Below are 26,471 nucleotides of genomic sequence, written 5' to 3' on the forward strand. Positions count from 1 at the left end.
TAACACTAAGGGAGTAAGAGTTCTGCCTCAACTCTCTTGTCTCAGGGGTTCCTCTATTTCACTACTGGAGCTGGGAGGATCTCTTACTGTCCTCTCCCACTTTATAATCCCCACTCCCATCTTCCCTGAGCTGATATGCTGAACCCATTCCTACTGAAGGCCATCCTTACTGTTCCGTAACTGGTAAAGCAAAATAAATAAATAATAATAGCAGCAATGGCTATTGCTCAAGCGCTCTTGCACAAGAAGTGCCCTGGGTAAGAGAATGCCATGTGTGCCAGCATCATTTATAATTCTCTAGGACAGGTTCTGCAACTGGCACTTAGACTCCTTCTCAGCATTCTCAACAGAGATGCTTCAAACAGAAGGTAATTGAAAATGGACTAGTCCTCACACTCATGGAGGTGGTGCCTGTAGATTAGCTGCCCCTACAGGAAACGTCACTGCCACTCTTCATGCTATTACTTCATCCGTGTATAAAAAGATTGGGACTCCCATCTCCACTGTTGGAAACTGGGCATCTGTCTCAAACGCTAATTTCACATTAGGGAAAAAAAAAACAACCAAGAATGCAGAAACACAAAACATTTATGACAAAATTTGCTTACTTGTCCTTGGGATCCTCAAAACCCTGAAAGAAAGGAAAATGAAACATAACAGTTAGGAAACAGAATGACCTTGGATACAACAAAGAATTCTGAAGGATGGCATTTCATACAGGAGCTTGCACAGTGTTCATTTGTTATATGTTGATGGAGAACCTTGCCAAGCCAATACAATATTCTCTGTCTCTATATCATTCATCAGATAGATTGGACAGAACACAATTTTATATAAATACATGTCTTAAAATAAACATAGGAAAGTTAAAGGTAAGGGAATGGCTTCTGCTCCTTCAATTGATCTTTGTCATTCATTTGCTGTGCCTTTAAGAAAAGGTTACTGATACAAGTGATGCAATACACACTTGGGTCAAAATTCAGACAGACAGGTGGGTGCAACTCCATTGTAGTTAATGCACTGCTAGCCTGCACAATGTATGAATTTGGCTGATGTTGTCTGCCTCCAATCACAGGAAGGGCTTACATATTTAGATATCCATTTCTTCCTCAATACTTACTTTCATGAGTCTTTGCTCTCCCATGTCTAGTTTTGAAGTCTTTCGTTTTCTTAAAGTCATTTCTCTTATTAGCGTGGGATTTTCAAAAGTGCTCAGAGCTGGTCTAACACAGTGAAACTTAAATGGGAGTAGAATTTGGCCATGGTTTTTGAAATTTCCATTCTTGGAATTTTATCATGCCAAGTATTTTGCATAAGCATAGACTTTTCAGCCATCAAAACAGTGGATAAGACATTAATGGACTATTTATTGGGGATCCATTTAGTTAAGCATTACTAACAAAATCTGTTCTTTTTCAAGCCCTTCCATGCTCCCCTTTAACACAAAAATGCATCTCTATGAATGGGAAGGGGGAAATTTCTTGTATTTTGGCAAGTAAATTAAAATACACTCCAGGATCATTCAGGTTTATTGAATGAGCTATCTACACGTTTACAGGTCCAACAAAGCCCTGAGAGTTGTTTGAAGGGTCCCAAGAGAAAAATATGCATTTATCTGCAATCTGAAATGTCTATTAACATACCTGATAGAGCAGAATAGCTTCATAAAATAGGTCTCATATGGACTGGACCAAAATCTGCCTTCAGATACCCAGGTACAAGTCTCACTGAAATCAACAGGAGTTATGCCCATGTACATGAGGGCAGAATTTGTACACTGTGTTAAAACTCTAGCAAATGTAGTGATGACAGATGTAGGATTCCATGGGGGTTTTTGTGCATCTCAATGACTCCAGCTCAAATGTGTTTATTTTACAAGTAAAATGATGGTATGCTATACTACTGGGGGAATTCTGCTCTACTGCATGCGTGCATAATTAATGAGCCCCACATATTTTTTTTTGTGCAAAGAAAAATGCTTCTGTCGAAATGTTACTGCAGCTCTGCCTTTTGCCCACCAAAGGATGCTGTGGCACAAGAACAGCAGCAGCTCCCTGCCTGCGAGGGAAGAGAGAGAGCAGCCTTCTTCGCAGCCAGCCGGGTCAGGAGAGAGGGGTTATAGGGAGACACACAACGTGGGAGGTCAGATAGGGGCTCATTTGTGGGAGGTCAGATAGGGCTCATTCCCAGCAATTTACTTCCCTCTCCCTCAACTCCTCCATTACCCCGACTCCCCCAAGCTTTGGCACTGCTTCTGAGGGGGTGCGCGAAATTCGGTTTTGTATTGTAGTTTAAATGAATTATTACTCAGAGTTCTGTATCAATATGCCTAGTAAGAAATCTGAATTTTTTTGTCATCTATATTGTTACAGACATATTTGCTGACAGGTATTTTGAAATACACGATAAAAAATAACTGAAACTGGTGTGACTACATTGTGTTATTTTGACAAATAAAATATGCAGAATTTTAATATATTGTACGCAGAATTTTTAACTTTTTGTTGCAGAATTCCCCCATGAGTAATGCTAGCACTGCAATCTTAGCCTAGGTACTGAGATTTCCATACGCAGCCTGCTGGTCAAATCCTGCCCACAACTGTATTTGTTCATTGACACTGGAGACAATGGCATTGAACAGTTGTAAATGAGGGCGAAAATTTGGCCCTGCAACTGGAAATAAGTTATCAATCTGGTGATGCTGTCAGAATCCTGCACATTTTCCCTAAGCTGGGTAGGCTTTCTGGGACGAACAAGAGAAAACATATTTTTGTCACTGAAATCAACAGGTCTGATTGTCTGAATACACAGAGCAGGTCCATTGAACAAGAAAGTGCCATTTTTACAATCGCTTTTCAGACTAAACCCACACTTTAAAATAGAAACTGTAACTCAAACACTGCCATTCAGGCACGCAGAAAGAGGAACCCTCCTGTCCCCCAGCTCTTCTTTACTAACTACTAGCAGACTAATGCCGAATGGGAAGGAAGCATGTTTTACATGCCCAGCAAACTTACTTAGCATGTCCAAGCAACTAAGCCAAAGAATACTACAAGTGCTTTTGGTTAAAGGTTAAAGAGGGACTGAAATATCATTCAGGTATTCGTTTTGCTTAAATTGCTTTACAGCTGTCAAAAGCGTTGATTTTTTCCCCACCTGTATGGAATTTTACAAGATGGTGCCAGGAATAAAAGCCCATTGATTAACCATGTAGACAAAGTGCTCAAAATTTGCCTGGTGTCATAGCTAGTTGCACTGACAAAAGAAACCATCTGAACATGAATAGTTATCACCCAACAAATGGGGCGGGGTGAACCTTAATGTAAAAACACAGACACTGCTTGTTAAATATAAAGTCCACATTTTCAGACATGGGTTCCTGGGAGTTAGGGAACTAAATCCATACACAGGAGCCCAAATAAGTGACCTGATTTTCAATGACAGCTGAATATCCACTGTTCCTACTGACTCTACATGTTGACACTACATACAGATACTAAACTCCTAAATTTCAGGTTCCCAAGTTTGAAAATGTAGACCAACCGGGTCAATTTTCTAAAGGACACAGCAGTAATTCTCATAAAAACAGGTGAACACACTACAATGGGCAAACTTTCACAGGTCAACAGAAATCTGACAATCATGCCTAACTGCCCATTTGAGTGTGCAATTACCTGGTTTGCACAAGCAAACTTGGATTTTTTTCTGGCAAGCCCATTTAAAACATTAAAAAATAATATTGGGTTAATTTAGACTCTTGTTTAAACACTAAAACTTGCTGGAAACACTGGAAATGATTAATGAGAGACTTCTATACTAGTAGTTCAACTTACGCTGTATTCTTACAATGAAAGACTCAAAAATGCATACATCAGGTATAGCAAAAATATATTACTTTTTTTTTGTGACTCTTCTCATCTAATGAGGTTAAATATTTAAGAGTGACTTGAATTTTAATTGAAGGGAAGCAGGTTAAAATTATATTTAGTGGGAACCTCTTTAGCTAAGTAAATTAAATTATTCACTTCAAATACTCCCATTTTGAATGAATGATGGCTTCTTCATACAGCAAAACTCATAAAATGGAATTATTATGCAAGAGAACCTGCAAGCTGATTTTTTTTAAATGCACTGTCTAAAAGGCTAAGATATTATTAAAGGAAATACTCCTTATTTGCACAGAAGCACTTCACTGGGATACTGAAAACATTGCTCAGGGATTCAATTGAGACAATCTTAGGGTACTTCCCCATAACATTTCCTCAAGTAGACCCTCTCTAAGCAATTGGCAGAAGAGCATAATCAGTGTTTGGAATTTTCCACATACTTTAGGGCTCTGTTCTGCTCTCAGTAAGCATATGCATTTTTTGCATGATGCCTGTTAGTGGAAATGACATGCCTTTTGAGGCCAATGGGAGTGTGGAGCTGATGTTTGGGGTGGGGGCAGCGTGCGGAGCCCCGTGGCCTCCTTGCCAATGAGCTGGACCTGCTGCTGGCCACTTCCGGGGCGCAGTGCGGTGTCAGAACAGGTAGGGACTACTAGTTTTTACTGGCCAGCCGTCAGGGTCACTGGGTATTGAGCAAGGCGACCCAGTGCCTTGCATTCCATGACCCAGCACTGGGTCGCGACCCAAACTTTGAAAACCACTGCCTTAAACAATAGTGCTCAGTTGAGAAGCTTAAAATATAGGTGTTGTGAGTGCTCAATACCGGTGAAAAATCAGGCCTTGTCTTATCTACATAGCTTGTTTTAAGTCCTCTCCTCAAGTGTCCTTCAGCTTGGTAACTCAATTTGCTCTCTGCTTGGTGAGGTTTAAGGATCCTCTATGTAGATGTGTACACCTTTTCATTCCAGGTGCAATTCAGTGAGTGGCCTTGTAATATTTAAAGTCCTACATGATCAGGACCCCGAATATTTGAGACAATCTCTCCCCTGAAATCCTGATATGGCATTACAGGCCTCTTGTGGCACTGGAACCTGGAAACCAGCTTTGTAGGTTTTCCAGAGGGTCTCCCAATTCAACAACCACAATTCACACCTTGAAGGAAATTGTGGGCACTGAGCACCTCTCAAAACCAAGCCTTAAGACAAAAACAGCATGTCAGTGGTATGACAAAGTGGTAAAATTGAATTCATGATGTGGTTTCAAATGGATCTTTGCCTCCCTTGTCAGCATTGCTCAAGCTGCAATGGAAGGATCTGGCTATGCAAGTCATCTCAGGCCTGCTCTTCCGTGGTTTACTGAATAGTTACGTCAGTGATGCCCCGGGTCTTCACCAGCGCAGCACCACTCTGCTTATAAAGCATTAGCCACACTACAAAATGGAATTGATGGCCTATCCATGATGCCACCCAGACCAATCTCGTGGCTGCTGCAAGGGTGACACAGCAGGGGGCACGACAAAAATCAGAAAGGTAGAGTTCAAAGGAGGTGAAGGACAGTTCTAGAATAAAGACAATGAAACGGATCCTCTTTTGGGTACAAATCCTCTAGCTCTGTCTAAAAATGAATTGGAAACACATTAAGGCTTTTATCACAATGTATTAACTAAAGAAGGAAAGTTCCAGACAGTGTGTTATCTAATCTTTTGTTAAGTCTCATTTTAAATGTCCCCAGTGCCAGAGCTTCCGCCACTTTCCATAGGGGACTACACTATTTCATGATCTAATTGCAATCATAAAGTAATGAAATCTGATAACTGCTGTAAAATTAACATAATCCACCACATATAAATTCAGGAATATTAATCCACACCTAGCTGCACTGGCGGCACAAAGCCAAGACAATAGTATTAACAAGGGATGGACGAGATGATTTAACAGGTCTTCTATCTGTTTGAGCCTATACATTTTAAAACCTACTTTTACATTGAATGAGTCACGAGTAATTATTTTTTATTACAGTGCTTGGAAGGAATGGGAGAGAAAGACTGACCATTATATTGCTGTCTCTGTTCCAAAATTTTATTATATGGATTTATATGAGTGCCTATTGCTCTAACAATTCAAATCATTCTAATCTCCTTGCTTGCTTTATAAACTGACTGAGTTTATTTGAAGTTGCCGATCGATACAGATTATTTAAAGAAAGTGATAAAACATTTGTCAAATATAAGACAAGCAGATCACTATTTCTGTTTCAAGTCAAGAGCCTTTTGAAATAATAATGCCAACTTTGAGAACACTTGTTGCAATAACTAAACTATTGTAAATTTAAGAAGGAAGGTGAATAGTCTTACATCTGCCTTTTACCTTTTCATTCAGCTCCAAGGATGTGACAGCCTCTGGTCAGTCTACCTCCTACTGTCCACACCACCATAACAATTGGCAGCCCCAGCAAAGATTTTAAGGAATGAGTCAGCATGAAGAACAAACTATGCAAAAGTATGCACCCGCAGAGCAAGGTTGAGGCATATTTGCAAGGTAGTCTAGGAAGCTTCCACTGCTCCTGCCCTGCGCTGTACCCATTTCGTGACTTGAGGGGTTTAGTTCCAACGGTGCCAATCGGAACTTTTCACAGGCAGTAAAAAGTGACGAGTTGTTCCTTAAACATTATTTAGTACCGGGTGTCCAGCTGCTGGCTCGTGACTTAGATTTGGTCAACATGGTGGATATATCTGGCCCAGCGACAGATTCATTTTCTGCAGAATGAAAGTTTTCACTGAATCCCCTGCCCCCCAAAACGTTTCTTGTCATTATGGTTATTAAGATAACCTTCCAAATGTAGCACTGTCTTAGCCAGAAGCAACACCCGTGACGGGTGTGAGCCTCACACACTTACCAGTTTTTCATTGAACTTTTAATCTTGATGATGACAATTCAGGGGCCATATTTTCACATGGAACAGGTCAGAGTGATGGGCCTACACTGTGCATACAACTACCACAACAGGGCTTGCAAATTTGGTTAATTAACTTTCAAATGGCCAAGAAACAAAGACAGAAATATCAGTAAACCTGGGAAGTGCTCTGTATCATTCCTTCCCATCCTTAATCCCCTCCCACCAAGTGATGATGACTGCAACAACAACTTTATTTTCTATTTTCGAAATGGCATTAAAATTAAAGTGCCCAATCTTAGATACGTTGAGCCTGAAATCAAAGCAACTGAGCAACAATCAACATCTCTCATTGACTTCAACTGCAGCATCACTGAAATTATTTTGTTGAAGGTTCAGCATCCAAGAACTGTGACATTCAAAAAATCAGAGCCCCCGTTAGAAAGTTTTGGCATTCATTGTTAACTAAGTGCCACAATTCTACCTTGATATTTGTGCAAAGCTCCCAGTGATATCGTAGGAAGTTCTGCTGTGCATTAAGGGTAGGTAACGTATGGCCTTATTGGATCATAGACAATAATTAAACATGTAATTCAGTCCACATTCTAGACTGCATTTGACACTTTTGATTTAATGTCTTAAATGACTTTTCGGTATATGGAATAGGTTAAGCTTTTGATACATTATTTACATTAATTATGTAAAGCATTTGGGGAAATGGTTTGTTCAAAAGATGCCGTTCAAAACAAAATGGTCTAGAATGTTCCTGTATTATTAGAGCAATTCCAAGGTTTTCAAGTAAAAATAAGAATGTAATAAATGTAAAGTCCCCTTCACTTAAACTCATTACCATACAGCTATCAGTTGAAGAACTTCAGGTTTTATATGCTAATTATATGTAAAACAATAAGTGCTGACTTTTAACTTTATTTTAAAGAACTTTAATGCAGGATGATTGCCAGTCTTGATCCACCAGAATAAAGTTCGACTTTCATTGTATTTAGCCTATATGAGGTATTAAACATTTTTATGGTGGTTCCATGAAGTTCTATGCACTCTCCAGACACTGAAGAAGAAGAATATGGATCATGGATATGAAGCAAAGTTCTCCACACAAGTACAGCAACCCCACTGAAATCAAGGGAGTTGTTCTGGTGTAACTGGGAAGAGTTTTCTTACTGAATTTGAGCTACCTAAAGATCTGGCTGTAAGAACAAAACAAACTAGATTGGCAATTTCCTACGAGCTCATACACCATAGTGATGAGCATGGTATAAAAACATATAAAGATTAGACTAGAATAGAATGATTGATATTTTCTCACTTCTGCAGTCAAACAAATTACAAACCAATTCTCAGAATCTAAAAATGATGGGGAAAAAATAGTGGGTCAAGTCTATTCTCAGCTGCCCTATTCCACACTGTAGACAATGATTATCAAATGATTGCTTGAAAAGAAAATAATGATGAACTTGTTCAGGTCTGATGAGAACTGATCAGCCCCCCTTTGTCTCACTCACAGGAGTAAATCCTCTTGCCTTCAGTGAGATTGCACGGAGGTAAATGAGAGGAATATTTGCCCCCACTATGTTTTTTTCTTCAAATCATAGTTGATAGAACAGAAACACTTGGGGGAGTAAAGTTAGGAGGGTTTGCTGTGTTGAGACTTTTTCCAACCTTGATTTCCTGAATAATGGGAGTCATTGTGAGGCGGTGTGGAGGCAAGGAATGGTGTAAATAGGCTGCTTTAGTTGCACAATATGGAGACAGTCGTTTGAGTTAACGCAGTGCATGGTACTAAGTGTCTTTTTTTTTTTTTTTAACGGCTGAATGAGCAGGCAACTATGCAAGTGCTCTTTTATTGGGATGTAAAAATCCAATAAAATATTTGGTACTACATTCTGCTCTTGGGTGCCCACAGAGCTCCAAATGAAACCACATGGAGTCTCACATGTGTTTATGTAGGCCTTTAATTGTTGCATTAATAGTATCCAAAATATTTTTTCCCAATGTGCTTATAACTTTAACACATTTATTGTCAGGTTATTTTTTAAACTGCATTTGACTGTGTTTCAATTTTATGTTGGAATTAGCTCTGCAATTGTATCACCAGGTGATCCTGGCAGAAAGGGTAAAAGTCAGATATCTATATGTCTATACCTAAGTCAACCTATGTTAGGTCGATTTACAGCCACCACAGTAATTATTGCAGTGGCTGATGTCCACACTGCCCTCCTTCTGTCGGTGCTACGTGTCCTTACTAGGAACGCTTCCACCGACTGAAGAAGGCCAGTTTGGGGGACTGAAAGCCAGGACTCTCCCGACAGGAGCCCAGCTGCTCCCTGGGCTCTCAGCTCCCTGCTGGGAGCAGGGGTCAGCCACCCGTGCTTCTTGCCTCCCCACTCCCAGCCGGGAGTGGGGGGGGGACAGACAGCTGCTTGGGCTTCTTGGCTCCCTGAGTGGGGAGCAGGGAGCTTCTGGGCAGCAGCCCAGCTGGGAGCAGGGAGCCGGGGGCATTCGGGCTGTAGCTGCCCCACTTTCTTGTCAATTCCATAGCTCCAGTATGGAGTTGTGAAGCTGACAAGACAGCCAACAGCCAATGTAAGGAATGCAGTGTGTACACAGAGCTATCCACAGACACTGCGTCGCCCTACCTCTACTGACCTAAGTGCTACGCCTCTCATGGAGGTGGAGTTATTGTGTCGGTGTAGTAGGGCACTTACCTTGGCAGAACAAGGCTGTAGTGTGTACACTGACATAATTAGGTCGACATAAGCTGCCTTATGTTGACCTGTGCAGTGTAGACCAGGCCTCAGTTAAATCAAAGTTAAAATCATAGACATTTGCACCCAAAATTCCTTTCTTTCCTCTTCCCTACCCCAACCCCTGGGTTTTAGCTAACAGAGCAGTCACCCTATTGGAGCAGACCTCTACAATCAGCTTGCCTCTCCATGGGCCTGATTCTGGCATGGTGCTGAGTGCCTCCTGAACAGCTCCGTCTCCCATTCTCTACAATGGGAGTGGAGGGAGCCTGACACCTTTCAGGAGCTGCTCATGCCTTCCCCTCTTGTAGAACTAAATCCACTAAGCAGGAAAATAGTCTTGGAGACTTAAAGCTCTCATGGAGAGTCCACTGAACCTGCAGCTCAGCCTCTGCTCTCTACAGGTCCCATGTGCAGTCCGGGGCTTAACTCAGCAGCTCTCAAATCTTCCCATTACCTTTGCTCAGCTGTTCAGCATCTCACCCACCCACTCACATGAAAGAATCCAAGCATGTGAAGTCTTGAAGCTTGGTTTCAAATTAGCATTGCACATTTCAATTTTTTTTATTCCTAAAACGACTCAGTTTCAGATCCTCTCCCTCTAAGAGTACGTCTACACTGCAATTAAAAACCGAAGGCTGGCCCATGCCAGCTGACTTGGGCTCAGACTAAGGGGCTGTGTAATTGCAGTGTAGCCATTCAGGGTCAGGCTGCAGTGTGAGCTCTAGGACCCTCCAACCTCACAGAGTCCTGGAGCCCAAACATCTACATTGCTGTTAAAAAGCCCCTTACCCCGAGCCCCATAAGCCTGAATCAGCAAGCATGGTACAGTCATGGGATTTTAACTGCAGCTTAGACGTACCCTAAGTGAAACAATAATGGGGAGAGATGCCTGGAGTTCACACCAGCACTCAGCTGACATTTTGTGAAATTTGCTCCTGCTTGCTTAAAAGGGCTTTTTACTTGAAGCCCCACCTTTTCCCCGAGACACGTGCTAGCTGTCAACCTAAGCAGTTATACTTCTGTCAGCATAAGAGGAATATAATGAACATATGGTAGCCTTTGGAACCCATGCCAGCACTTATGCATGAGCAACTAGAAAGATAGCATGATGCATGTCACACTGCTTTTTCTACAGGTCAAAACCTAACTGTCCAATGGCCACAAGGGCACTTTTCAATCTGTGTATTTTCAGGTGAAGTGCCGAACTCTGCCACCATGACAGACAATTGGCACTAAAAGGGACTCTTGATAAAAACAAATTATTTTTAGTTCCACAAAGAGAAGAGCAAACAGGCATATTTTTTTTGTGGAAAGCCAAACAAGTGTTATTAAATGAACAACAACTAACTGACGCCAAAGTACTTTAGTTTATTATAGATTATGGTATGCAACCTTAATTCAGCACCCAGGTGTGTATGGATTATGATAATCTTTAATTACATGGTCACCTACTACTTTTTTCACAGGATCCAGTATGGACATTCAAAATTCTGTCTTCAGAGCAGGGTTTGAAAGATGTGCAGAAAATAATCCATAGGGCAATGAGGATAAAACAAAATATTAAATAACCACTCCTGAAGTGAGTATTGTCCATTCTGTCCACTGAATGCGGCAAAAGTCCTATGGAAAAAAACTAATATGTTATCATGTAATTAAAAACTCCCATAATGCAGAGGCACATGGGGACTGGCATTTCCTGATGTTGAGTGCTTTATGTTAAAAGAACACGATTAAGGTTGCAAAGCAGTTTTTGTGTGTGCGCAATATTTACAAACCAAAGACTCTCACACTCGTCACCCTTCCTTTGAGACTACATGGACAAAAGCCTCCCGCCATGTTGTACATTTATGGAGAATGGACTGAGATCAGAAGGCAGAGGCAGACTTCTCCCCCTGGTGCATGTATCAGGACTTGCTGCACCTTCCAAGTGCTTGTTGAGTGCTAGGATGGGGGCCCCATGAAGTCTGCTGGTCTGTTGAGTCAGGGACACAGTCAGCAAGCTCTTGGCCCCCTACCCATGAGTCGGCAGCACACACTTGTGGACGGCATACATGTGTGGAGCAGCAATAAGCAGTGCTTCCTACCAGTCTACCCGAACCATCCTGCCTGTCAATTCCTCTGGTAACAATGTTATCCTTCCACTTGCAGCCAGACGAACACTGTGTGCTGCGGCATGTGATCTCTGTGGGTTGCACTTTCTTATTAAAGATACGGCTGGCTGCAATCCGCTGCATTTTATAGTAATTTGGCAGTGGCTCCCAGGAACTCATCAAGGAGCCAGTGTCAAGCTCAGATGGGCAGTCCTGAGAGAGAGCATAAGATTCCTTTTCTCAAAGAGGTACCACACTTACTCCGCTACAGACTGTGTTTGTGACCTTGGCCAGGAGATTTAGTTTTTACATTCCCATTTTACAGATGGGGGCACTGAGACACAAAGATATTCCCTGACCTCCTGGGTGGGTGAGAGACTAAAATCCATTCATACATCCTAACACACTCCAAGATCTTAAGTCTGGAAGGTGTTACAGAAAAGCAAAGTATTGTTACTATTGAACAAGTGAAAACATCCTCATAATCACCACGTTTTCAAGCCACCTGTGTTATTAACCCCCTTCAATTAAAAATAAAACCTGAGTGTGTAACAGTGAGGAGCAGGAACTCTGTTCCTTTGTGTATATCACACACCGTGCAAACAAAATTGTGTTTCCCTGGGGGGATAAATACTAGTTTATCCTGGGTCCACCACCGTTGCTTTAGAAAGAACAAATATCCTCAGAGTAACAAATATAGAAACCAGCTGACAGCAGATTCTTTCACATAGTTACTCTGGCTCTTTTCCAGTTCTGTGCAGTCACAATGCCGATCTTGTCCAGGTCTCTTCCACTCGGTTTGCTTTGGCTAATTAACATGAGCGAGATGACTCTAATTGCTCTACACTGTTTATGCTGGAAGAGGCATCACAAGCAACAAACACAGGCCCATCAAGGGAACAGTGGCCCAGTAAGGTTTACAGTAGAGTCTGCCAACTGACAGCAGTTTCTCACACAGGGCAGATTATTTTCTCCATTACTTTTTTTGGAGCAGGCAGGTATTTCTCGTGGTGTCTGTTTCCCATCCTCCCTTGCCTTTAAATGCCAGAGGGATATAGTGCTGAGGCGGGCAAAGAGCAAAGAAAGAGGGTTTGGTGGAAATCCTGTGAGGAGCTGAGGCAGTTTACATTGAGGGGGGAATGAAGCAGAGTCCCGGGGATCTGGACCCCACAGTGAGGAGTCACATGTATGGCAACGTGCCAGAAACGGAGGGGCCTACGCAATGGTGCAGTGTGCCCTGGCCAGTGGTACAGTGTGCCCTGATTGGTGCTAGCTGGCCATCTCCTGGATGGGTTCTGTTGCTCTACTTGGGAGGAAGATCAAGAATGGAGGAGTGGGAGGAAGAAGATCATAGAATCATAGAAGATTAGTATTGGAAGAGACTTCAGCAGGTCTCTAGTCCAACCCCCTGCTCAAAGCAGGATCAACCCAACTAAATCATCCCAGCCAGGTCTTTGTCAAGACAGGCCTTAAAAACCCCTATGGATGGAGATTCCACCGCCTCCCTAGGTAACCCATTCCAGTGCTTCACCACCCTCCTAGTGAAATAGTTTTTCCTAATATCCAACCTAGACCTCCCCCACCGCAACCTGAGACCATTGCTTCTTGTTCTATCATCTGCCACAACTGAGAACCACCTAGCTCCATTCTCTTTGGAACCCCCCTTCAGGTAGTTGAAGGCTGCTATCAAATCCCTCCTCACTCTTCTCTTTGGCAGACTAAATTAGCCTGGTTCCTTCAGCCTCTCCTCGTAAACCATGTGCCCCAGACCCCTAATCATTTTCGTTGCCCTCCACTGGACTCCCTCCAATTTGTCCACATCCTTTATGTAGTGGGGGGGCCCAAAGCTGAATGCAATACTCCAGATGTGGCCTCACCAGTGCAGAATAGAGGGGAATAATCACTTCCCTCAATCTGCTGGCAATGCTCCTACTAATGCAGCCCAATATGCCGTTAGCCTTCTTGGCAACAAGCACACACTGTTGATTCATATCCAGCTTCTTGTCCACTGTAATCCCCAGGTCCTTTTCTGCAGAACTGCCACTTAGCCAGTCAGTCCCCTTCCATCCTAAGTGCAGGACTCTGCACTTGTCCTTGCTGAACCTCATCAGATTTCTTTTAGCCCAATCCTCCAATTTGTTTAGATCACTCTGGACCCTATCCCTAATCTCCAGCGTATCTACCTCTCCTCCAGCTTAGTGTCATCTGCGAACTTGCTGAGGGTGCAATCCATCCCATCATCCAGATCATTAATGAAGATGTTGAACAAAACCAGCCCCAGGACAGACCCCTGGGCACTCTGCTTGATACTGGCTGCCAATTAGACATCGAGACGTTGATCGCTACCGGTTGAGCCTGACGATCTAGCCAGCTTTCTATCCACCTTATAGTCCATTTATCCAATCCATACTTTTTTAACTTGCTGGCAAGAATACTGTGGAAGACCATATATAAAAAAAACGATATCCTGGCCCATGTGAACACTCCTTGTTTGAGGATAATAAACCTAACCCAAATGTGTCAACTTGATGTTCTGCGTTGTTGGTATCACAGTGTGATTCTAGCCCAACTTAGTTCACCCTCTGGAAACCCATCCCCAGAGCACAAAGAGAACATGAGGACTAGCTACTTCCCAGAGTACCCAGTGCTCTCCCGCTAACAATGCCTCATTGCTGGTGAGAAGTGCTCTACTGGGCTGGTGTCTCACTGCAAGGATGGTTGCATTGCATCATGACATAAGTGTCATGTTACAATGAAGTGACAAGATAAAGCTTACAAAGTTATAGAAAAAAAGGTATGGGCACTGCAACCACTAATCCATCTCACCCAGTAACATTAATATATTTCAAACCTCAGAGCCCCCATGTCCAGAATTTAAAAAAATAATCAAATTGCCATTAGAACATTTCTCTCTGTCCTCCTGAATGTGGAAGTTTGATTCCAAAATGTCTTTGCTGAGGAAATGCAATTCAGAAGAGTGTAGTTTCTCTTGTGTGTGACAACAGGAAGGCCAAAAGAAATGCTTTAAAGACACCCTTAAGACAAACATTAAGAGATGTGGCATAGATACCATGCACTGGGAGACGGTAGCCCAGGACTGGCCAAGACTTGCCAGAGTAGGGACTGTCGCTTTTGAGGAAAATCGCTTTACCCTGGTCACAGAAAAATGCCAGAAAAGAAAGGACAGATGATTGTCATGTAGCAATCATGGCCCAACACTACCTTCCAACATTACCTGTAATGTTTGCCAACGAGTTTGCGGCTCAAGGATTGGACTCCTCAGTCACCAAAGGACCCATAAAAATAAAAACCTGGCTAAAAGAGCATCCCTGACCCCGAGGGATCGCCAAAACCTTTATACCACACCATCATGGGCTAGGAATGGGAAAAAATGCACAGTGAGTGGTATGGAGGGAAGGGCACATTTTCAGGAGCTTGGGATGACTGTTACTCATGAAGGTCAAAGCCATGACATCATCCCACGTAAGTGCTGATAAAACCTGTGTCCACCTACACATATTTTTGTGCACCCATATTTTATGTCTATTTTACCCACAGACATATAGTTTACAGACATAGTGTGCATGTGTGCACACAACACAGGGTATGCATCTAATACAATAGCGGCAACATGTATTTTATACCACACACATCCACTGCACTGCCCATGTGGCAGGGTAGAAAGCTAACTATTACAACGCTGCAGAAGAGAATTTACCTTAAGGGAGAAAAAAATCCCACCTATGATTGAAACAGCAAACCACCTGCCTAGTGGACATTAAAATGATCTTTTCCATGGAGAATGCAAGTGTTATTTTTGGCTACAGCATCACAAACAAAAAGAAAGTGTTGTGTAAAAGTGATAGCGGGGGGTCTCAAAACCTGAAAATAAGTAAAAAACAAAACTGAGTCAGTTTCAAATTGGTTTTTGGGAATGAATCTGACACAAAGAGTTGTAGACAACGTCAGTCTCTCAAATTAAATTCTCCCATCAGTGTAACCAAGAAGTATTAACTGCTACTAAAAGGAATGGAGGTTGATCTACCAGGAAAGAATTTCTGAGCTGCAGACTCTTTCTAAAGGTAAAAGTCATTGCAAATTAAGGTACAAGATATGTAAAGGAATGAGAAAGTGACACTGTCTTCCCTTGTTCCAGAACTCTCTCCCACCCCCAAGCAATTGGCAGCACATTTTTTTTAATCTTATCTTGATATGTCAATAATTAATTATGTTTTTCCAACTGAACAACGAGCTAGACATGGCAAACTGTAATTAACAGCATGAAGCATAATACCATTTGGCATGCTCACTCCTCTTTTTTGAATAGGATGATGCAACAACCCTTTTCAAGCCAATTCAAAAGAAACTTCTACTTATAATTACATGCTATCTTGATTAGGATTTGCTAATAACATCATGCCTATGAGTCCGAACTACTGAAAAAATAACATAGATTTGTCCACTAAGGGTATGTCTACACCCAGCTGCTAGTTCGGCGGCTGGCAATCGAAGTTCTGGGTTCGACTTATCGCGTCTTGTCTGGACGCGATAAGTCGAACCCGGAAGTGCTCGCCGTCGACTGCGGTACTCCAGCTAGACGAGAGGAGTACCGCGGAGTCGACGGGGGAGCCTGCCTGCCGCGTGTGGACCGAGGTAAGATCAAACTAAGGTACTTCGAACTTCAGCTACGTTATTCACGTAGCTGAAGTTGAGTACCTTAGTTCGATTTGGGGGGTGAGTGTAGACCAAGCCTAACAAAATGTACTGCCAGACAGATAATATGATATGGCTATTTCATGGAACTACATTTAAAGAGCTTGGGAAGGGAAAAAAAGCCTGCATTCATTAAACAAGATCACATGACTATGGGGATACAAATGGATTAGGCTTCATTATTGTGAAGGTAAAAGATATTATAGGCAGACTGGTAGCACCACCTATAATTAAGGTTATCTGACACTTCCCATTATAAGACCCTGTTTTCAGTTGCTTATAACTTCACCAAACTAATTGTTTGGGGTGAAATTTTACATGCAGAGGCCTGCATTTGGCTGAATTTTTAGGAAAATTTTGTTATGCCCTTGTTAAAAATGTCTGGTAATAATTTCCACTCCTAGCATCCCCGTGCTTTGGAGCAGGGACTTGAAATTTGGCTGGGGAGTGGCCTTTGTGTCAGCAAGGTGCTTTTTGCCAGGCCTGTGAAAGTCTGCCTACATTTGGCCATGTTATCAGCCTTTGGGGGGAGAAAATCACAGTTTGCACATGCTCCATAGAGACTTTTAGATTTTACCAGTTAAAATCTCCAAAGATTCTATCCTCACTGAGTATACTTGAGCCCCTCACAACCCCTTTGTGTGACCAGACTCTGCATGCAATCATCACAGCGTGGCTGAGCATACTCCCTCCAGCCCAGAACTATGGGGTGAAGTTGAATTTTCCCTGTAATGGCTGCTCCTAGCTGCAGTGAGCCAGGCCACCTGAATGACGGAGTTTCCTAATTTCTGAGTGCTTAATGTTGCAACTTGAATAATGTTCTTTTAACATAGTTTTTTTGGTGTGTAATGTCAATGATAAGTAAGGCTGCGAATCATTTACGGAGGTCACGGGAAGTCACGGCTTCCATGACTTTCTGTGAGCTCCGTGAATTTTGCAGCGGCAGTGGGGCCACAGGCTGCCCCACGCCCAAAGTGGCAGTGGTGGTGGGGCCACGGGCCGCCTCCCGTCCGAAGCGGCAGCAGGGCCAGGGGCCGTCCCCCACCAGGATCAGCGGCAGTGCCACAGGCCGCCCCCCGCTCAGAGTGGCAGCAGGGGCACGGGCTGCCCCCCCAGCAGAAGCATCACCCCATGCTATTCCCCGCCCCCAGCAGCAGTTTTCAGGAGCGCCCCCCTCATTAAGGCTACGTTTTAGTCACAGGTATTTTTAGTAAAAGTCATGGACAGGGCTCAGGGGCCGTGACTTTTTAATTGCCCATGACCTGTCCATGACTTTTACTAAAAATACCCGTGACTAAAACATAGCCTTAATGATAAGCAGTTTGCAGAAAAATGCAGAGACCTTCAATCCTACCTAATTATGTTTAGTGGAAACAAAAAAATAATTCTCCTATCACTCAATAAGCGCTGCAATTTCAAAAATATATGGGGGTGTATGCGACATGTCACATAATTATGTGTGCAAAATATATGTGTGTATATAGTTTGTAATTTCCAATTGGCTGTCGTAGAGAGAGTACACTTATAAAGTCTGCGGACAATACCAAGCTGGGAGGGGTTACAAGTGCTTAGGAGGATTGGATTAAAATTCAAAATGATTTGGACAAACTGGAGAAATGGTCTGAAGTAAATAGGATGAAATTCAATAAGGACAAATGCAAAGTACTCCCAGAAGGCATGATCAGTTGCGCATATACAAAATGGGAAATGACTGCCTAGGAAGGAGTATTGCAGAAAGGAATCTGGGGCTTACAGTGGATCACAAGCTAAATATGAGTCAACAGTGTAACACTCTTGGGGGGGAAAAAAGGCGAACATCATTCTGGGTTGTATAAGCAGGAATGTTGTAAGCAAGACACAAGAAGTAATTCTTCCACTCTACTCTGTGCTGATAAGGCCTCACCTGGAATACTGTGTCCTGTTCTGGGTGCAACATTTCAGAAAATATGTGGACAAATTGGGCAAAGTCCAGAGGAGAGCAACAAAAATGATTAAAGGTCAAGAAAACATGACCTATGAGGAAAGATTGAAAAACATTGGGTTTGTTTAGTTGGGAGAAGAGAAGACTGAGAAGGGACATGATAGCAGTTTTCAAGTACATAAAAGGTTGCAACAAGGCGGAGGGTGAAAAATTGTTATCCTTAACCTCTGAGGATAGGACAAGAAGCAATGGGCTTAAATTGCAGTTAGGGAGGTTTAGGTTGGACATTAAGAAAAACTTCCTAACTGTCAGGGTATTTAAGCACTGGAACAAATTGCCTAGGGAAGTTGTGGAATCTCAGTCATTGGAGATTTTTAAGAACAGGTTAGACAAACACCTGTTAGGAATGGTCTAGTTATTACTTAGTCCTGCCTTGAGTGCAGGGGTCTGGACTAGATGACCTCTTGAAGTTCCTTCCAGCCCTCCACTTCTAGGATTCTACAATCTCAGAGACGTATCCATTTGTAACCGAGACACATTTTTAATTTTGCCCTGAATTAACTTGAAATGTAGATTAAAGGAAATTCATTTATTTTAAAAGCTTTGATTAATCAATGATTAATAAGTTAATGTTTGTAAACCAATGTGACCATGCAAATTACTACAGAAGTGCTAAGTGTTATTATTATGTTACTATTATGAATTGCCTATTAAATTTTTTTTCCCTTCATCTTTATTTCCCTGTATTCCCTGCAAGAAAGACTCACCATCTCCAATGTTGCCTAAAATGAGCCAGAGAGCAGCACTGCCCTGTCAAGAAGTTGTGTTGGCAACTGGGTGGATATCAAATTCAATTTTCCCAAAGGAAGGCTAGGAACTAGAGACCCATTGCCATAGGTCAACTATTCCATATGCTTTACAGTGTATTCTTGAGTGCTATGTGTAGTGCAATCTTAAATAATTCACGGGATGGAGCTGCCACTTTTCCTTTGGAGAGTTGCAAGTCATGAAAAAGATTCTCTGGAGACCAATGAGTATAAATGATGACATTACTTACAGTAGGTGTACATAAAAAATCCAAAGCAATGAAAATAACCGTTGGCAATTACTCTCTTTTACATATGGAAAACTTGGTGTCTACACATATTTAGTAGAAAACTTGCTTTTCTCACTCAACGTGGGGTGAGTGTTCACAACATGGTGAAGAGTTAAATAAAAGCAGTCTTTTTTTGCCATTCAACCTCCCATCTCAGTATTAGTCATCCTCAAATAACCTAGGGCCCAATCCCACAAAAAACTTGTGTCCAGGAGTACCTAGTACTGCTGTGAATTGTCCTTCTGAAGTCAAGGTAATATTCACCGTGTCCAATAGTAAGTGTGTGCAGCATTGGCCCCTTAGACTGTAAATTCCTCCGAGGCAGGGAGTGTGCCCTATTTTTCTGCAATGTGCCATACACAGCCCCTGGTGCTCTATAAATAATAAACAATAATAATAAATATTCCATAAAGCAAAACATCTTTACCATTCTCTTCATCTCCTTGGAGACCTGGTGAGCACCCAGATGGTTGTAAAAGGGGCGATCCACACCCCAGTGTGGAGGGTTATGGCCGATGGAATTGGTGCGCTGTCTGTTCATCTTGGCTATTGTCGCTTTCTCATCTTTCTAAAATAAAAACATGAGAGAATTGCATAACGTATTTTGAAACATTTTACATAGCAATCACCCCCCAGACGCCTTTGTTTCTGATCATTTATCCCCCTGCATTAACCTATTAATCATGCACTTCAACAGAAATAAGGAGCGTTCATCTGATCATTTCTTTATTGCTTTATTTCCTATCCTTCCAAGCGTCACAGATAAGTAAAATGGGACAGTTTTTCAAAGGACTCAAAATTTGTTGTCCACCATTTTACTAGCAAATGATAACTCCCCTCCTCTGTGAGGACAAACAGCTCTGGTGCGTGCAAACAGGGTGTCTTTTTTTGCCTTGAGACTGAACAATTAAATTCAGGAACAAAATTGTAGTTCTGAGGGGAGAGACTGTGTTAAGGTTCCTTGGAAAACACGAATCAATGTGCCTGCAATTTACGGGACAAAGGCAGAGGGCTGATCTGAGTAAAGAACTAGGAGCCAGGTTTCAATTCTGGCACTGATCCTGCCCTCCTGTACAATGGGGATACCTCCCAAAGAAGGGGTGAAGAATACTTAATGTTTGCTGGGTACTGTACTTGGTAAATGCTAAGAAGAAAATAATGGTACTGCACAAGGTGAAAAGGGTGTTTTCTCCTCTTCAACTCTAACTGCCCATTTTGTCTTTGACTGAAATGCTCCCGAAGTTGAAGGGTGTTTGGTGGTAAGAGATAGCTATGAAATTTGGACCTGACTCAAGACTGCTGCAAAGGTTGGGTGTGTTTGAACCCAGAGATTTATTTCAGGCCCATCACCAATAAAAACAGAAGTGCAGGGCGCTATGGGGTGACATAATAGTATTGTGAATTACTTATTTTGAGGGTGTTTTCTAGCTAATGAAAAGCACTGCTTTTTCAACATAGGATTTTCTCTGTCCTCCCCTTGTTGGCCTCTGCTTTGTAGAGGAGGCAGGAGTAGCTTGTACAGGATCAATCCTGCAGTTTTCATTCAGACCAAGATTTCAACAAGAGTAGTAGGGTCGCTTAGTAGGGAACTAGGTGATCTGACCACGTTGACTTAACAAAAACCAACGTGGCCGTGGTCGTAAGCATGTTAATATATCATTCCTGAGAGATGGGCGACCCTTGGAGAGTTCGGGGGTTCTGTTGGAATGAGCATTTGAAAAGTTGTTTTTTTAATAGCTTGTGAGGTCACCCTTTTTTGAAGATTTCCTGGATCTGGCTGAGCACAAGCACCAGAACAGACTCACGTAATTATTATTGCATATCTTGGATTTCAAAGCCAGGAATTGCAGAGGCAGCAAAACAATTTTAGAAAAGAAAAAGCCACCATTTTTTCAAAATGATTGAGCCTGGTTCAGCTCAAGTCTTTGATGAAGATACAGGTTAGTCCATATAGTCTCCATACGGATTCTCTTGTCCCAAGCAGTAACTGTGGTTTCCAAGGCATTCACCACGTTCCTGTCACGTTCTCACAGAATGACTGGTGCTATTTCCATGGTAACCAGAGAGTTAACTGTCATGTTTTATATTGTCATGCTTTTCTGAATTAAAAATTTGTAAATTTAGTGCTGGGGAAAGGTGCTAGATTGACAGCCATGGAGACGTTACTCTTAATAGCCACTGGATAATAACAGCCTGGGGTTGCTACTGCCCCAAGGCTGCATTTGAACTGCTGCAAGGGTTCTATCTATCTCATTACCGATTCCCAGGTCGCTGGGAGCACTGCTAGTGTATTACTACAATGGGCTGGGGGCAACCGCAAAGAACTTTCAGCTCCATTGCAAAACTTAGAAGAAGAAGCCACACATTATCACGAACTGCTTAAGCCACAGAAAGACAGGTGTGGGGAAACAAACCTTATGACTGTCACTCCTGTCTCTCACCTGCATCAAACCAGCATCGTTTAATCTATAAGAGCTGGAACTGTGAACATTTTGTGCCAGATGAACTTCACATTAGCAACCATTATGGAAACTAGCTAATCTCCAAGAGAGCTGTGTTTTAAATGTTTCTAAAAATACACAAGTATGAAATGACTATTATCGGGTTTTTTTAAAAGCCACAGAACTTTTACTTTTCTAACCTGTACGATCATTTGTGGTACTCTAGCTGCAACCCCTTGCATAGTTACAGATCTGTATATATCATCTGATGCCAGAAAAACACTAGCAGAAAGAACAGATTAGATATCTACAACCAAATATTTACTGCTCTGAATAATAAAAGTGACACTGCCTGTACATTTTATTACAGCTTAGCGAGAGACTTTCAACCAGTAGCAATCAAAAAAAAGCTAGGCAGTAAATCTAGTCTAGAGACCTATAAAAGCAAACCTATCTGGTTACATTATAAATGCCTTTACGTCAACAGACAATAAAAGATACATGCGACAAGTTTCCCCCAATGGTGAAGCACAGTCCAATATGATATTAGTCTTAGTAAATGTAGATATAATCTTAAACAAAGACTTAATTCCAGAAATCCAAGCATATAAACTGAAAGGTCTCAGCCAATTAGTAAACTTCTTTTGACTAGGGACAATTGACTGTCATATACTAAATTTACATTATGTCAATTGTGTGATTAATTTGAAGGGAATAAAAGACCTCAGTAGGTACAGGTGTATTGACAGTTCTGGGTTGGGGCAAGGTTAGGAAACAAACTGTGGTAAACACACACACTATTGAGGTCATTTACAACCATGCGATCACGGGCCATATAAATTATCCAAAGCTGTGTGAAGAACTCTTGCATTTCTTCCCCCTCAAAATGGTGTAGGAGAGATTTTGAACCATGTATTCTGTAGCTTTTGCCATAGATAAAACCCAGTGTGGGGCAGTGTTTTTCAGTCAAAGCCTCTGGTGGCAAAATTTTGCTTGCAGAAATAAAACACGATACTCAAACTTCTTGCTCAAATGGACTTCACTGTTAGTTGTACCACTTATTTAAAAGAACCTTCTGAACTTGATTTTTTTTAAATTTACTTTAAAAAAAAATATTCAGATTTCTGATTGAACTCTTTAAAAGTATGTTGTGATTTAATTAAAAAAAAAAGAAGAAGTCCCAGATTGTTAATGGTATTTAGACATGGCTGTATTCAGTGTCACAATGCCTAACAGATTTAGAAGCCTAAATCTAATTTTTAAAAAGATTTAGGCACTTAGGAGTCTAAATCCCATCAACTGATTATGGAATTTAGACTCCCAAGTGCCTAAATCCCTTTTGAAAAATGATATTTTATGCTCCTAAACTTAGTTAGGCATCATGATGCTGAACGCAAAAACACCAAAATAGCTTTGAAAATCTGGGCCTAAACGATTTTCTACTCTGTATATGTTTATAAGGGTCACTCTTTTCAGTTTAGTTAGCCTATTGCTCCCTTGCTAATTGACTATACAGGAAAACTGACTTGATCGATTGCACCCCTGTATTCACATCATACACACTAGTATAATCATCTTTGTACAATATATGCCTTGTGAGGTAAACAAATAAGTCACTGGTCATCAATATCATGGTGAAATGTATGTAGCAACATTACATGTAAAGTTATGAATTCCCCCTGTATGATGTTGGTAGCATGAGTTCAAAGCCATGCCTGACTAGCCAGGAGTGGTTAAACAGGTCTATCCTAAACAAAGAAATGTGTGTTTACCTCAATTTACATATAAGTAGTAAACAGGGTCATTGAGACAGCAGGAAGAAGACAGGGCAAATCTGCATTTCAGCCTATGCAGGGGAGATGAAACAGCATGGGCCACCTTCACCCCCAGACTCCACTTTGCCTTCTTTACGGCTTGAATAAACTTTGTTTTGAGGGGTAACCCGCACACAAATCCACTTCAAAGGGGAACTGGACTATAAAAGTGAGGGGCAAAACCCATGCCAGGGTATCTCTCTCTCTCGCTCTCTCTTTCACCTGAGACAACAAACTTTGCGGGGAGGAGGGGAGGAGGAAGGCATCCTGACCTGATCATTTGGTCAGCCCTGTTGCTGGGAACATGTGCTAAGGATTTCACCTTGAACCAGTCTAGTTTGTTAAGTTTTAGCTACTAGAAAGCATTTTATCTTTGCCTTTTTTGTAGCCATTTTTGACTTTAATACCTGATACTTGTACTCACTTAAAATCTCACTCTTTGTAGTTAAATAAACTTGTTTTATTTTTTAATCTAAACTAATCCAGTGTTGTGTTTAAACTGAGCTGCTGGGTAACTAAAATAACAGGCTGTTGGTTATTGGCTATTGACCCATACAGGGCCAACGAACCTATAATATCTGAACTGTCCAGGAGAGGGCTGGGCAGCACAGAACACAAGTTTTGGGGAAAATTCAAGACTGAGGGTGTGTTGGGGTCAGCCTGCAAGTAGTAACCAAGGCTGCTGGAAGCCAGAGTGTGGCTGGTGTGTTGCTGACAGAGCTGCTGGACCAGGACTGCAGCTATGCACAGACACTCAGGGTGTGATCTATATGCTGTTTGGCTGTCTGTGAGCAGCCCAGGTTGGGAGCTACAGCAGCAAAGCATTGTGAGGGACCCCAAGTTGCAAGGCAGGTGGTGACACAACCCCTCACTGGTCTGGACTGCACCCCGGAATGACACTGACTATACACAAAGTGTCATCAAATGCATGAGAAAACTGGGGAAAGTTTGAGAAAAAGAACTGTTGACCATGTCTTTCAATTCTGCTAATCTTTATGTGCTATCTGTTACAATGGGAGCTGCAATATTATCAGACAACAATGAGCTTTTCAAATTTAACATGGATAAACTCCAGAAGTTGCTGTGGGAACTTTCAAATATGAGTTTGCAGAGACCGTAAATCTTATCCCCAGAGATTTTATTGAATTCTCATCACCATTTCCCACACACTGAGGTACAGTAACACCATGTCAAAACCACAGAAATAGTTGAGATTTTCTTAGACCAATCAATTGCACCCAACACCTTTACTCTATGGCTGCATCTACAGTAGGATTTTTTGAGATCTGTGGTTATCAGTGGGGCAGCTCCAGCAGTCAAAGCTGTAGCATAGACATTCCTCACTTAGCTATAGGATAGCTCCTTATATTGTTTTGCTGTCATACTGACATGTGAACTGTATTTCTGACAATAATATATGACCAATTCTATCACAGCAGTAAATCTATGTGAATGGAAGCCTGCTCAGCTGCAATGAAACTCATTAAATCTAAGATGTTTTAGTAGAGTCACATCCACAACATATAAACGATCATTTTGTTTGTTCAGCTGGATGGAGTTCCAGGACATTATTTAGAGAAGAATGAAAGCTGTTTTCCTAGGCGCCATGGCCAGAACTCATTGAGCCATTTCAGGCTTAAGGAGCCATCATTACCATTTCTTTCTGAAAATGTTGTACCTGCTAGTATTACAGGGAACAGCCACGTTTCCTATAACTGAAAGAGAAGTGAGAAAAAAATACATGTCCCCCCCCCTTCTTTTTAGGGTTTGTTGACTTTGTACATTCGGCAGCACTTAGTGGACAGTCAGCATTCTCACTCTCTAGTTGATGGTCATGTTCGGTGCCTGCATTATTTTCTTAGCATAGTGTTTCCCAAACTTCTGAAAGCTGATGCTCCCCCATTCAAGAAAATGAAACTACTTGCAACCCCATGTGGTGTTAGAGCCCTACTCAATGTACTGTATACATCTTCCACACTCCCCCAGGTAGTCCTTTGTGCCTCCATTCCCACTTTGGGAAATGCTTGCATAGATCTTCATAGTTAAGGTTGAGACATGCTTTGATGAGCTATGAAATAGTTAGCAACTTGCTGTTTAAATTGGCATCTGAGTTCACATCCCATTAAAATAAATGGGAAGGTCACACTTAGAATCTATTGTTTCAGGCTGTCTGCAAACTCAGGCAGACATCTGCGCATTTATTACACTTGCCTTATGTTTTGAATGGTTTCTTCGCAACCCTAGGAGCTAGGGGTTTTTGTGTTGGTTGGTTTATTGATTGACTTGTTTTGTTTTCAAATGAAAGTGGAGACTCTGGAGAACAATATAGAGGTCTGTCTGTGTCCCCTTGGCTGTTTCTTCACATCCCGAAGGAAAATGGCAATAGCATAACACCATCACTCCTGTACTTAATAGAGGCATGGGAAGGCAAGGGCTCAAACACCAGCTTTCCCACAAGTTCTGCAAGGAAGCGTTTACCAGTAACAGCACCAGCAAAGCTGGTGGTGAAACTGAAGAGGCAGTAGGCAGGTATGTGCAGGGAGAGGAAAGAGAGGGGGTTGGGTCTGAACCAGTTTGGTTTTGAAACTCTTGGGTCTGCCTGTTCCCTCTGCTAGTAAAAGATCTTTATAAGCATCAAGGGGGAAGCAGAAAAGTCCCTATGTATATTTTCAATTCTGTGGATGTTATTTAAAGACTGCTCTATCAGAAACTAAATTTTTTTTAACAAGTCAATATAAAAAAATTCAAGTTGGTAGCATCCTTTTATTAAACTATTTTCAAAGGAGGACCTAGACTGATATATATACACAAGTCACTGGAACAGAAAAATATTACATGCATTCCTCCTATTT

The 26,471-nt window shown here is 41.8% G+C and overlaps 1 protein-coding gene across 3 annotated transcripts in view; it reads right to left on the reverse strand.

The window, feature by feature from the left end:
• ADCY5 (adenylate cyclase 5) overlaps positions 1 to 26,471 on the reverse strand; it is a 305,275-nt gene that overhangs the window by 53,550 nt on the left and 225,254 nt on the right. For all 3 annotated transcript variants that reach the window (XM_042843089.2, XM_065561499.1, XM_005279813.5), the window contains exons 8-9: positions 19,792 to 19,932; positions 609 to 631 (exon numbers count right to left, since the gene is read on the reverse strand). In XM_042843089.2, the coding sequence (XP_042699023.1) occupies positions 609 to 631; positions 19,792 to 19,932 (164 nt within the window). The remainder of the gene's footprint in view (positions 1 to 608; positions 632 to 19,791; positions 19,933 to 26,471) is intronic.

This window comes from Chrysemys picta, chromosome 11, assembly GCF_011386835.1.
Source record: "Chrysemys picta bellii isolate R12L10 chromosome 11, ASM1138683v2, whole genome shotgun sequence".
NCBI lineage: Eukaryota > Metazoa > Chordata > Testudines > Emydidae > Chrysemys > Chrysemys picta.